Below are 13,060 nucleotides of genomic sequence, written 5' to 3' on the forward strand. Positions count from 1 at the left end.
GAGTGGCTTGGAGGAGAAGGCAGGACAGGTAGGTGCACCGTCTCGGTGACAGCAAGCCAGAGTCTCCGCCCTGTGAATTGAAAAGCGCTCAGAAAAAAAGGAGGAGGAGTGACAGAGGAGGGGCCAGGTACCCATCACTGCACTTGGAAGTCGAATTGCAGACATTGGTAGTGGCCCTGGCTGACCGTGAGGGGCGTAGAATGGGATATTTTAAGAAAGGCTTTGTTTATGCTCCAGAGGAGACCGACAGGCTGCTACCGTGGGAAACCAGCTCAGGGTAGTGGCCAAATATGGTGCCGGTATGTGCAGCGGGGATGCCCTGCCCGAGGCCAGTGCAGCGCCGTGCCTGAGCCCTGAGCGGGGCTCAGAAACTCACCGTTTGCAGCTTGCTTTTCTTTCCGCTCTCTTTTCTAAAGCAGACCCTTTTCCTTCTCAAACTGTGGCCTCCGTGTCTGGGTGGAACGGGTCGCTGTAGTGTTCAAGGAGTGGCTCAAGATTCCCTCGAAACCAGGATGCTGGGTTCCCCCCAGGTTTGCAACGCGCTCGGTCTCCGAATGATTGCCACACTCAAGCTGTAGGGGGCGCAACTGCTGCCACAGTTAGATTTCAACGTGGACTCCCAGACTTTACGCCTGTACACAATCTCATTTGAGAGGAATACTTTTATGGAAAATAGTATTAGAGTTACATCTCGGGTTTTTATAGCTACGAAATTGAAGCCGACCTAAGCAGGAGAGGAAACGGTTCTCTCTGGATGTGGTTCACGATGGCGCGTGCAGGAAGACAGCAGTCAAGTGTCGTGTGCAAAACAGGGAAGAGTTACCGTGGCTTCAATGAAAGTTGCGTAGGGTACGCAAAAAGAACATGAAAACACTGTTGGGTGAGGTGTCTCGGGAGAAAGGAAACTTTCTTGGCTACAGTGTAATCCCTGTGTGCTGGGCACAGAAGGAGCTACTGGTTCCTGCCCCTCCCGGGCTGAGAGCCCTCCAGGGTGAGCCGCCCTGGGTGCCCCGCGGGGAAACCTGGCCTGCTTCCTCTGTGGCCCTCGGGACGTGGCTTACTGTGACTTTTTAAATTGTTGTTCAAGTACAGTTGTCTCCTTTTTCCCACCAGCACTTCCCCCCCCCCCTGACATTTTCTTAATAGATTTGTGATGGTTGATGATTTCACACCATTATTTCTGTTTCTCTTGGCACACCGAGAAGTCAGTGATGGTGGGGGGTGGTTCCCAGGGATCACGGTTTCCCAGAGAAATGGTAGGACCCTGGAATTGGAGAAGATGAGTGAGAAAAGTTACTCATGTGATTACACAGGCTGCTCTTGGTTCTCCAGGCTGGAAATAGGTACGTAGTTTGTTTGGCCTGAAATTCCGTGGTTTGCTAGGGACTTGAAACCGAGGGAAGTTTATCTTGCACACTTAGGCTCTCACCAGGTTCTCGCTGTGTTGAGCTAGCTGCCTTGCTCCGCGGTGGAAGGAGGAAATAGATAAGTCTAACAGAGAGTCGATCAGCGGAGAAGGATGGGGGACAGGCATTAGCCGCAGCTTTGGGAAAAGCCCCTGCCCCGTCCACCCCTCCCCGCTGCCCCTGCACCCTCCTCTCCCCAGACTGGGCAGGGATGCTGGGCGGCTGGGCTCTGGGATGCAGGAAGCCCCCGGCCCCCGCAGCCGAATCTGTGACTTGCGCTGAGTGAGCGGCCCTCTTCCCCCAGTTACTGACTCTTGCATAAAGAGTTCGTCTTCGTTTAAATTTTGCTTCAGATGTGGCCCCCAGGCTTGATTGGAGGATAACGCTGGCCATCACCTTAGCAGACATTGCATGGCCTTTCTGTTACACCTCCCCTCCTCGCCGGGCCTGCTCACGGCTCCCAGGCCCACCAGAGACGAGTGGGGGTGGGGGGGTGGGCTGCAGCCTGGGGCTCTGAACTTGCTGGAGAAAGATTGCTGTCGGGCGAGGGGCTTCCAGCGCCCAGCTGCCCATGTGGCCAGAGGATCAGAGGGAACCCAGCCTCTCCTCTCCTTCGTGAACATTTTCGGGAGAGATAACGGGGTTTGGTGTGCATGTGTATTTCCTTTTTTACGGGGCAAGTTACAGGTGACACGGGGACATCCTGTGAGCAAACCTGTCCAGGACAGGCTGAGGGGACAGATGGGTGCAGTAGCAGAAGTGTGCCCCAGCTCCACGCGTGTTGTCTTGGGGCTGAAGTCCTGGTGTCTTATTTGCCTGCCGGTGATTAAATACAGGACTGTAGGGGGCATAAATAAATGGTGATTCCATCAGCAGCGTTTAGCGTAAATAGCATTCTTCCCCAGCAAAGAAACTAGATGCTTTCAGAAGCTTAAATTTGATTTTATTTTAAATCAGCGCCCACCCTGGAAGAATTCTGGCAGGAATAAACCATGCAATATCAAACTAATAATAACGTATTAATAAATATTTTATAGGCACAAATTACATCCCAAATTGTTTACTTGCCACCTTTTGAGAAATGGAGTTCTCTTGTCAGGAGCTAATCTTTTTGAAGACCTGTTTGCCCTGTTCTCCCAGCAGGGCACCCAGAGGCTGGGCACCTCCTCCTTCTCCGGGAGGTGCCCCACTGGGCTCCTGCGCATCAGACAGGGTGGCAGGTGGAGCTGAGAGGACAGTTGGACAGGCTGGTAGCCCTAGTTTCTCCTGCTGCTGTCCCCAGGGACCAGGAGAGGGTGCCAGGGTGGGCCCACCAGCCTCATTCTCGTCTGTCACCCTAACCAGGAGCCAGCTGTTCCTTCTCGAGCTGGAAGCCCCCTCTCCATCCCCCACCCACCTCCCCCAAAGGCTCTCAGTCTCTTCCCTGCCCCCTGGACCCTCATAAAGTTCTCTCCTCCTTGCGCTCCTTTCTGGAAATAGCTTTCTTTTTGGATCTGGGCCACGGAGGGGAGACGTGGCTGAGTCTTTTCTCACTAAAACCTCATTACCGGGGCTCTGGGGGCCAGGAGCAAAGAGATGTCGGGGTGGAGGGTGGGTTACAGCGGAGCACCCGCCTTAGGTGCTTTCCTGAGCACAGCACCTGCTATTCACGCGCCCGTCAGCTGGAGGCGCCCTTTGGCTGGCCAGATTCCCCGCCCACTCACACGAGGAGTGAGCCCTTCAGTGGAAATCTGTGCAACACATACAGAAAAGTACCCAGACCACAAGTGTGCACCTCAGTGCATTCTCACACATACAAGCAACCATGTAACCAGTCTCCTATGCAGTTTATCTTTTTATTGTACTATTTACCTCCTAATGATAGAAACCTCTCATTGTACCTACCGCCCCCCAAATGGCCACTGGTCACATTTGGTGGTGCTGGCAGCCCATCTGTGTCACCCCCTCGCACCCACAGATATCACGTGCACCACACACACACACACACACACACGTGCGCGGCACCACGACCTTTGCCGTCTAAGTAGGTGCAGCGCCATGACGCTCGGAGCTTTGGGAGTTTTGCCGCCTGGCTGTTGGCTTCCTCAGCAGAGTGGCCGGGAGGGAAAAGGAAGCTGAAACCCATCTGTGTCCTCGCTTGAGAGCAGGAAGGGGCCCTTCATGGTGGGGGTGGGGAGGGAGGGGCAGGGCTAAGGGGCTGCCTTGTAAGAATGGGCGACTCCTAGGTTTCACTTCTTCAGTATCTGCCCATCTTGGAATACTCGGCAGTGACGATTCCTTTTTTCTTTTCTTTTTTTAAAAAAATTAGCTCTCTAACACATATGGAAACAGACTTTAACCCCAGGGAGTCAGAAGGCTGGGAATTGGCCAGTGGTTCTGTGAGCTGCAGGAAAATGCTGTCTCCATCACGGCTAAAACAGACGGGCCGATGCCCTCCTGTGCTGGAGGCTTTGGTCCTCGCAGACTTTCCTGTTCACATTGTCGGGAAGGTACCACTTGGCCCCAGTGTCCTGTTGCTCTTGGCAGTGCAGGGCACACCCCCACCTGTCCCCTGACGGCCAGGCAGGGTTCCTTGTGTTGGGGGAGGGGGGGTTGATATCTCAGAATGGTGCCTCTCTTTTTGTGACCTGTGTTTTCTTTCCTTATGCACATGAGGTCTGCGTTATTTACGTATCCAGAAACTCCTCTGGGCTCTTACTTTTGTGAAATGTCTTGGCCGCTCACCCCGCATCCCCGCTCGCTCACAGCGGCCCGCCCTGCTCACGCGTGTCCCCGTTGTGTTGTCTCTGCAGCCGGAACCAGCTGTCCACCCTGCCCGCCTGCCTGTGCGCCCTGCCTCTCAGAGTCCTGATCGCCAGTAACAACAAACTGGGTTCGCTGCCGGAGGAGATCGGTCAGCTCAGACAGTTGATGGAGTTGGTATGTTACTGAACTTTAAGATGCTCTCTCTTGTTTTTTTTTTTTTTGCCTGTTTGCTAATCATCGTCTATCGAGGCTGCCAGAAAGACTGTTTGCTCTGGTTGGAGGAGGAGGAGCCCGTGGGGATGAAATGTGAAGAGCAGGGAGGACCGCTGCTGGCGGTGCTGGGGCAGACGCGGTTCCCAAAAGTTCCAGGTTTCCCGGAGTTTACCTGTCCTTAGGTGTACAGGATGCGCGGCTCCTGAGTTTACAGGTCGCCATACGCTCATTAGGTCCTTCTTTCTTTCCACCGTGGAAATAAGTTGGTCATGAACTACGGACCAACTGGGAAAATGATGTACGAACAAGTGAGCAGGCCCACTTTGTGAACGTGTGTGGTTAGGTCATGAGGCGGAGAGAACAGGGTGCCCTGATTCTGTGAGGACTGGGCCACCCTGCTCCACATGAACGCATCCCCGGGGATGGAAAAGAAGGACACGTTACAGGCAGGCGGAGAGACAGGTTGTGTGCGTGTGCCCGAGAGTCAGACACCCACCGGGATTGCAGCTCCTTCTGTCCTGACTCAGCTCCTTACCTGGTTTCTTAGGAGGGGAAAGAGTGACTCCTTTCTAGATTCCCATGGGGCTAAGCTGGGCAGGTGTAGAGGCGAGAACGAGCCCTCGGGTCTAGCGGTCACGGTGCGTCCTCCAGGCTGCATTACTTCGTGCTGAGCTCATGTGCAGCACAGAGCTGACCACTGTGGTTCCGACCTTGAAAAGGACCTTCTTCCAAGTGGGCGCCTGTCCAGAACACAGATGGCCAATAACTTTCCTCTTGTGTGCCTTCTCCAGCTCATTTCTTTGTGGCCACCTGGACCAGTGTGGTGGTGGCCGGGAGGCCCAGACTGAGGGCTGTGGCCACTTTGTTGTGTCTGCAGTGAGACGTGGCTGAGGGGGGACAGCACCGATGTCCCATGTGGGTTGACTGTTACTCGAGTTTAGAGACCGCTGACTGCTGTATCGGGCGTGAGCACTATAAACAGAGCGCCTTTTTAGGACTGGGGTGCGGGCGGTGTTGGAAGCCCATCTGGGCTGGCTCACACCAGGAGACTGGTTGGGTTGTAGGGATGCAGGGGCCTCCCATCCCTGAGTAGCAGGATGTTGGACCAGGGGTCATGTGATGACGAGAATGAGTCACTGGTAAGTTGTCGAGAACTGAGCTTGCCCTGCTTCTGCGCGCATTGGGGAGGCGGCCTCGAATGCACACTCCAGGTTTAGACTCCCTCCCACCTCAAGCACTTAGCAAGGGCCTGCTAGCAGGTCTCAGCCCCGGTTTCTAAGCAAGAGAGGCCAGGTCTGAGTCCGATGTCCTCTCCTGATTCAGTCACCTAAGGCACGGGGTCACGCTGCCCCAACCTGGCTGCTCAGCTGCCACCGAGGCTGGGGCAGGTCTGAAAGAGCATGCTTATTCATTTGGGCCCTTCCCTAGAAAAGTCTGTATTACAAGAAGCACATTCGCAGGGGCGGGAATGATCACTTCAGTCCTGGCTTGGGGAGAGGCGGTGAGGGAAGCGCCCTGTGAGAGGCCCCTTCTGTTGGTCCATGAGGGATTTCTTGGGCAGAAAAGGAGAAGGCAGAGCCCGGAAGGCCTTCAAGCGAGAAGGGATGGCTCTTGGGGAGAGGAGACTGTGCAGGACCGCAGGGTGTGCTTGGGCAGCAGGAAGCAGTTTACTCCTGAGACAAGGGAGAGTGCGCCCGCCACCGCCATAGGATCTGGCCTTTATGGCCCCCGTGGGCTGGCTCCCGTGTCCACCTCTGGCCCCTGGTCCCTTCGCCCTCTACACTCCGGCCTCCTGGGCATGCACCTTGCTCATGTTCACGTCCAGCCCCCGAGCACATCTGTCATTTTACACAGGCTGTTTTGCTTTCCTCCTCTTCTCTCAGTCAGTTCTTAGCTAAGTCAGGTCTCACTTCCTCCAGGAAGCCTCCCCAGATTCTCCAAGCCCAAGTGAGGTACTCCCAAGGCAAGCACCCACATGTTCACAGTCACCCTGGCCGTCTCCCTTGGTGTTCTCCCCAACAACTCCCCCCACCCCTCGAACTGCATACGGACAGGGCCTGAGTCTTACTTGCAATTTTAAGTCCCTGGGCCTGGCACAAGATAGACACCCCGAAATGTCTGCTGGGCGCTGCTGACACGTGTGTGAATGGGGAAGGTGCCCCTTTAATTGGCTCCAGCAAACAAATGCAGAATAATGCTTTGGATGAAACTGACAGTTCTGTGCGTTTTTATAAAATGCTTCCTTTAGGAGTCTGATAAACAAAATATGAATTACAAGCCATTTTTTTTTCTCCTTCTCGGCTCCTTCTGGAGCGTGTTTCTGGCCCACTGCACCCTGGGTGTACAGTGATGGCGTGCCCTTCGTCAGCTGTGTCACCAGACCACAGACCCGCTCACCTGTTCCTAGGCGGCACAGGTGCCACGCCCTGGGTCACCCTTGTCAGAGAGGGCTTTGCTCCAAGACCCTCGTCCGCAGCCAGGCTCTCGGGGAAGGAGGACAGCGCTGTCTCTGGCCTGGGGCACAGGAACTGCTGGGTGGCTGTAAGGGACGCCCTGAGCTTGCCTCGGGCGCCTTGGCTGGAGCTCTAGCCAAGGCCAGTATAGCAGGGACTTGCATCTGTGAGCCAGTCTTTGGACCCGTCCTTGTGTCTTTTCTCCATCAGCAGGAGCTCTTGAACCCTTGAGTCCCAGACTGTTGGAGGCAGACATTTTATTTATTTATTCATTTTTTAAAAAGATTTTATTTAGTTTTAGAGAGAGGGGAAGGGAAGGAGAAAGAGAGGGAGAGAAACCTCAATGTGTGGTTGCCTCTCCCTCACCCTCTTCTGGCTGGGAACCTGACCCACAACCCAGGCATGTGCCCTGACTGGGAATTGAACAGGCGACCCTTTGGTTCTCAGGCTGGCACTCAGTCCACTGAGCCACACCAGCCAGGGACAGAGAGGTTTTAAAGGGCATCTCATCCAAGGTCTTGACATCTTACCAAATGAGGAGACCGAGGCGGGAGACAGTGAACAACTCATAGAACCTCACGCTGGCGCGGCTAACCTGGCACAGGTGTGGAGAACCCCTCACCGAGTGCTGTGCAGCAGGAGGGCAGTGCAAGGGGAAATGCCATCTTAAATGTGCTGGTAGCTACACTTCAAAAGAAAATTAATTTTAATGCTGTATTTAAACCCAAGGTAGCCACGGTATCATGTCAACATGTATGCAATGTAAAATGAATGAGCTATTGTGTATTCTTTTCTCTCTTTCTTTTTTTCCTTTTTTTTTGCTTTAAGTCTTAGAAGCCCAGTGTGTATTTATACTTACAGTACTTCACAGATTGGATGGGTCACCCTTGTCCAGCACAGTGGCCCCGTGTGGTCAGTGGTGACCATCCGACTGGACGGGACAGCCTGTATTCTTTCTACTTTGTTGCCCCTGTGTGTCAACAAGCCTGACCTTTGTGAAAAGCACTGATTTGTGACATCGGTGTAAATCCAGCCCGTGGCCATTATTTTACCACAAAGGGTAACTGGCCTTGCTTAAGGTCACAGACTAAAAAAAGACCAGTTTCCATCTGTTCTTATTTATCTTTAATCTCCCTGTAGTTACTGTAGTTAGCCACATCCGATGATTTTTTAGCTATCAATGGGAAAAAAATTCTTGGGAGAGCCTAGAGCAAGTATAGAATTACGTGGGCAGCTTCTGTTTTGTACTACGTAGTGACCAACGTCTTAAAACACATGGGCGCTCCCCAAGCATTCAGGGTACCGTACACCACCGAAGTGCTGATAAAAATCTCTCAGCTTATGGGCTCAGCATTGTTTTACTATTTTGGAAGAAATATTCTTAAATTTTTCACATTAGACTCAGAGTATCCTAAATTGTGTTGTAAACTCTGTTTTCTTCCAAGTATAAGTGAAGCCTTCCAGAGTCATTGTTTGCTTAGAAAACAAATACAGACACAAAAACACTATAGCCGTCTACAAGAAGGAAGTTGTCCTTTCTAGTTTTTTGAGAGTAAATTGGAGTTGGAAAGAAATATCTTACCTTCTTTTTTTTTTTATTCTCACCTGATGACATTTTTTTCACTGCCTTTAGAGAGAAGGCGGGGTGGGGGAGAGGAGGGAGTAAGAAACGCTGATGGGCTGTCTTCTTGAACATGCCCTGGGTGCAGGCATTGAACCAGCAACCCGGGCATGTGCCCTGACTAGGAATCGAACCTGTGACTTCTTGGTCTACAGGACGATGCTCCAACCAACTGAGCCACTTTGCCAGGGTTATCTTAGCTTCTTCAGTGTGTCACAATTATCTGAGAATCTTAAAACAAAAAGCATTGCTATTCAGAGATTGGTGCGTCCGCCATTTGAAATTGTAGCAGGGTTGTCCGACCTTTTGGCATCTCTGGGGCCACAATGGAAGAAGATGAGTTGCCTTGGGCCACACATTAAATGCGCAAACACTAACAAAAACAGATCTCATAATGTTTTAAGTAAATTAACGGCTTTGGGCCGCATTCACAGCCATCCTGGGCTGCATGTGGCCTGCGGGTTGGACTCCCCTGTGAGGGAATATTGGAAAGCGGTGGTCCCTGCTTCCCTGAAGAAGCCATTCAGAGGCATGTCTGAGACGTCCTTTTCGCGAGTCCGCACAAGAGGCCTGGAGAGCTTGCACGATCTCAGCTCAGTGCAGCTGGCCCTCAGGAGGCGTTGCTGGTGGGGACGATCTAATGGGCTCTTCGACTTGCTTCCGTACCTTTGTTCTTACAGTATGGAGCCGCGCACACCCATTCATTGCTTTGGGCGCCTGTGTGTGTGTGTGTGTGTGTGTCCTGCGGTGGGAAGAGAGAAGGCCTGGGCGCTTCCAGAGTGCCTGGTCTGCGCCTGGTGCTCTGCTGGGTATGGGATGACTTATCTCATACAAACTTGACAATCTCCCAGCGGGGTGGGCATTGCGTCTACATTGTACAGACAAGTCTGAGTTTGGGAAATACTGCGCACCCAAGGCTGTGCAGCCCCGGAGTGGTGGAGCCGAGGTGTGGAACACCCACGCCCTTTCCACTGCACTGCATGACTGGATGCACTGTCTCTTCCTCCACGTTGCTCACCTGTCTCACGTGAAAACCGTCTCACGTCATGCATGAGACCTGAGCATCACTGACTCGGAACCTGCCCTCACGGCCAGAGAGCGCGCAGGGCCTGGCTCAAGTAGCAGCTGAGTGGAAGGTGCATTTCGGGGCCCTGGCAAGATGCACTCTCTCTTTTTGTGCAATGTTTGGCTGTGTGGAGAGTTGGCCTTCAAGGACTGGTTATAGACAGGGACTCACTGAGCAGCTTCTGGCAGAAATCCCTGCTTCCTCATTTTTATGGGTAGCAATTCGATCTCTGGGGCAGGTAGTGGAGACGTCAGTTCACGGACCGGCCATGATTACGCACCCATTCGCACACTCTGCGGGCGGCTCCTGTCCTCTGGGACACGTGGAAACCCGTGGCTTGTTCGACGCTCCTTCTGTGGCTCCCATTTTCACCCTTCTTACGAAGGGCCGTGGGGTGGGACGTGCCTTCGTGGGCGTGTGGAAGGCTGTGAAGTAGAGTTTCATTCTGGAAAGAGACATTTAGTAGGTCTTGAGACGTCTTAAATCTGTCATACTAGCAGCTGCTTGTGAAAGTCTTGGAGTTTATTCCATTTTCCCACTACCGTTTACCCCCTTACGCGCACCTCCTCCTGCAATCCCCACACTGTTGTCCTGTCCATGAGGCCTCTTTCCTTTTTGCTCCGTCCCTCCACCCCTAACCTCCCCCTCCCTTAGCTGTCCTCCTGCTGTCCCTCTATGAGTGTCTCTATTTTGCTTGTTAAAATCTTGGAGTTTAAATGAACATCCTGTTTTAAAAACAAAAATAGTTCTGAGGATAGGCATTGAGGTTTCTTGATCGCTGAGAAACCAAAATGGACGTCACTGCTAAGTCAGCCAAGTGTCCACCTTTCAAACAAAGTCTCCTCATTGTTTCTGATGTGGCAAATGGTTTCTCCTGATCTTGTAGGGAAATCAGGATGTTTAATCTCTCCTCTTCTTCATATATGGCCACAGAGCGGTTAAGACATTTACCTAAAGTTATTGATTCATGCAAAAGACTTTTCCCGAAAAGGGGTGTGACCACCCAACGGGAGGCCAATGGTAATCGCTTACATTTCCTGTTGGAACATTTGTGTTTCCTTCAGTTAAAAAAAAAAAAGAGCTAGATTCATTACAAAAAGATGTCCGAAGCGGTGGTTTTACCACACCAAAGTTTTTTAAAACCTGAGAGTCTGACCGAGGGAGCCCCTTCGAGCACCAGGGGCTGCACTTCCTCCCCCACCTCGGGGCCACTCTCACCAGGAGCCTCCCCAACGACCAGCGGAGATCCCCTCGGTGACGCAGTCCTGGTGCTGGTTTCAGCAGGGCCACCCTTCAGCGGCCCTTCTGGTCTGTTCGATGGTGTAATGCTCGGAAGGGGAGCGCCACCTATCGGTAATCTCAGGATCGACCCCGATGCTTTAAACCCTTGCCATTTGCACGTTCTAAAGGTAACTAGCACGTAGGTAGCAAAAGTGTGTTGATCTTCACCGCGCATTTCATGCTTCTAGAGACTTCTTTTGCTGCCAAGGGGCTCAGATGAAATGTGGTTACGTAGAAGCATGGTATTTAAAACAGTGGAAAATAAGTTTGTCATAGCGAAACCTCTGTTTTGTTTGTTATCCGTATGACAGACTTGAACTGTCTGGCCCATCCAAACTTTAGGGTTGACTATTTATGTTACTGTATAGTAAGTAGATTTATTTCTGTGTGTAGAAGAATAGAATTAGTAAATATTTATGACACGTAAGATGGTTCATTTTTTTGGTCTATTTGTAATACTGGAACACCACCAAATATGTGATAATCTGATTTCACCGAAGCCTGGAATAATTTCCTTTCTCTAATACATCATTTAGGGCTAATAGATAATTCAGAAGGAATACATTTGACAATTCTAAGCCACTGAAAAATCAACACTATTTTTCTTGGGCATCTCTGATTGGCCTCTCTTTCCTCCTCCTCACTCCCCAGCTAATGACGACGTAATAACGAACGAGTTTTATTTTGTGACCAAATTCGGAACCTCTTAAATTCGGCAGGTTCAACGACATCCAGGAAATAGAGTTTTGCTCGGTTTCCTACAATGTGGACAGTGTAACAGTGACCAGTCTTGGTCTCACCCGCATGCCCGATGCGCCTGGGAGTGTTTTCCCATGATTTCGGCAGGACGGGAAGTAACCGCAGCTGCGCAGGGAATTGTTAACATGATTTGACCTTTCACCACCTGCCCTTCAAAATGCAAACAGACACTCGGACTCTGGGTTCGAGTGTCTTCAGAAGTCTTGTCCTGTTAAGCCAGAAGGAAAAACTTCCTGTTGGTGTTATGTGACGTCCCATAAAAAAGAAAAAGTAAATTGGTGACTGTTTTCCCTGCTGCTAAGTATTTAAATATAGCTGAGGGCAGTTGATCTTCTTCGACCAATCTATGATGCTAGGAAATAGATGTTGGAGAAATTACCTTATGCTTAGAGAAACAGGGTGCCCTAAATTCTGGCCAGTCAGAGGGTACTGAACAAAGGGCAAGACGATGAGAGAACACACACACAAGTGGCATGAAAGGTTCAGGTTCCATGCTACAAATGTGCTGCCTAAATATCTGTCATCTTCGTTCTCTTCTCTTCCCTCTCTTTTTTTAAAGAGAAGGTTGTTTTTAAAAATAATGTCCTTAAAATGTCTTTAAGTTGTCAGTTTCATGTTGCAAATCTGTGAGTCCCCTGAACTACAAATGGGTCTTTCTCATGCTGTCACTCACAGACTTACAGAAATTCATCTTCGTTGTCAACTGCATAAATTCTTTCTAGAGATGGCACATAATTCCCACCAATTCTCCCCCAGCCCCCCCCACATCGACAGCATGGCTTTGTGAGGCCCATAGAATGACTGGATTTCCTTTATTTCTGGGGCTTGCCTGTGCGCCATTCGTATGAGGGCACTTTTAAAGCAGAAGTAATGTTTGCAGCTTGATTGAAGCAAAGAGAGACAAAGCTTTCAGTGGAGGATTCCGTTGACTTCTGTGACCGGTCAAAGGCCCTAGGAATCGGGAAGAGAGGTGTGTGTTCGCCCTGCATGTCTCGTGTCTGCAAGTACATTCCGAAAGACAGACGCTTTCCTGGCTCACTGAGGGGCCAGAGTGACTGAGCAAATCTCGGGACCGCTAATTCTGGAGTCAGCCCCACCTATGCTTATGTCGCTGCAACTGTGCTTGTCGGTGTGTGTGTGTGTGTGTGTGTTTTAAACACTAGGGATGTTTTTCATAAACATTTTTGTGACTTTTCTGGGCCAGGAACAATGCCGCAAGAGCCAGCTTGGGGGCCATGCCAGTGAACCCTTAGTGCTCCTACCCCCTCCCCTCCCCTCCCCACTCCCTCCCTCCCCTCCCCTCCCCTCCCCTCCCCTCCCCCCACACCCAGCTTGACAGCGGAGTGCAGAGCACCGTGGCAGGCTGACTCCACAGCGAGCCTTCAGCCTTCCCAGGCTACAGCTCCATTCCCTTTGGCAGGAGCGATATTATTCCTCTTCACCAAGTGATACTCATTTTGTGTCCTCATGACCTTGACAGAGTAGCAGGCCCCCCGAGGACGTGCAGGTGGGATGG

The 13,060-nt window shown here is 51.5% G+C and overlaps 1 protein-coding gene across 3 annotated transcripts in view; it reads left to right on the forward strand.

Moving 5' to 3' along the window:
- Positions 1-13,060, forward strand: part of LRCH1 (leucine rich repeats and calponin homology domain containing 1) — a 155,737-nt gene that overhangs the window by 86,959 nt on the left and 55,718 nt on the right. For all 3 annotated transcript variants that reach the window (XM_037057625.1, XM_037057624.1, XM_037057626.1), the window contains exon 3: positions 4,199-4,325. In XM_037057625.1, coding sequence (XP_036913520.1) covers positions 4,199-4,325 — 127 coding nt within the window. The remainder of the gene's footprint in view (positions 1-4,198; positions 4,326-13,060) is intronic.

This window comes from Sturnira hondurensis, unplaced genomic scaffold (genome assembly GCF_014824575.4).
Source record: "Sturnira hondurensis isolate 20B ecotype Veracruz unplaced genomic scaffold, ASM1482457v3 Scaffold0009719, whole genome shotgun sequence".
Classification (NCBI taxonomy): Eukaryota; Metazoa; Chordata; class Mammalia; order Chiroptera; family Phyllostomidae; genus Sturnira; species Sturnira hondurensis.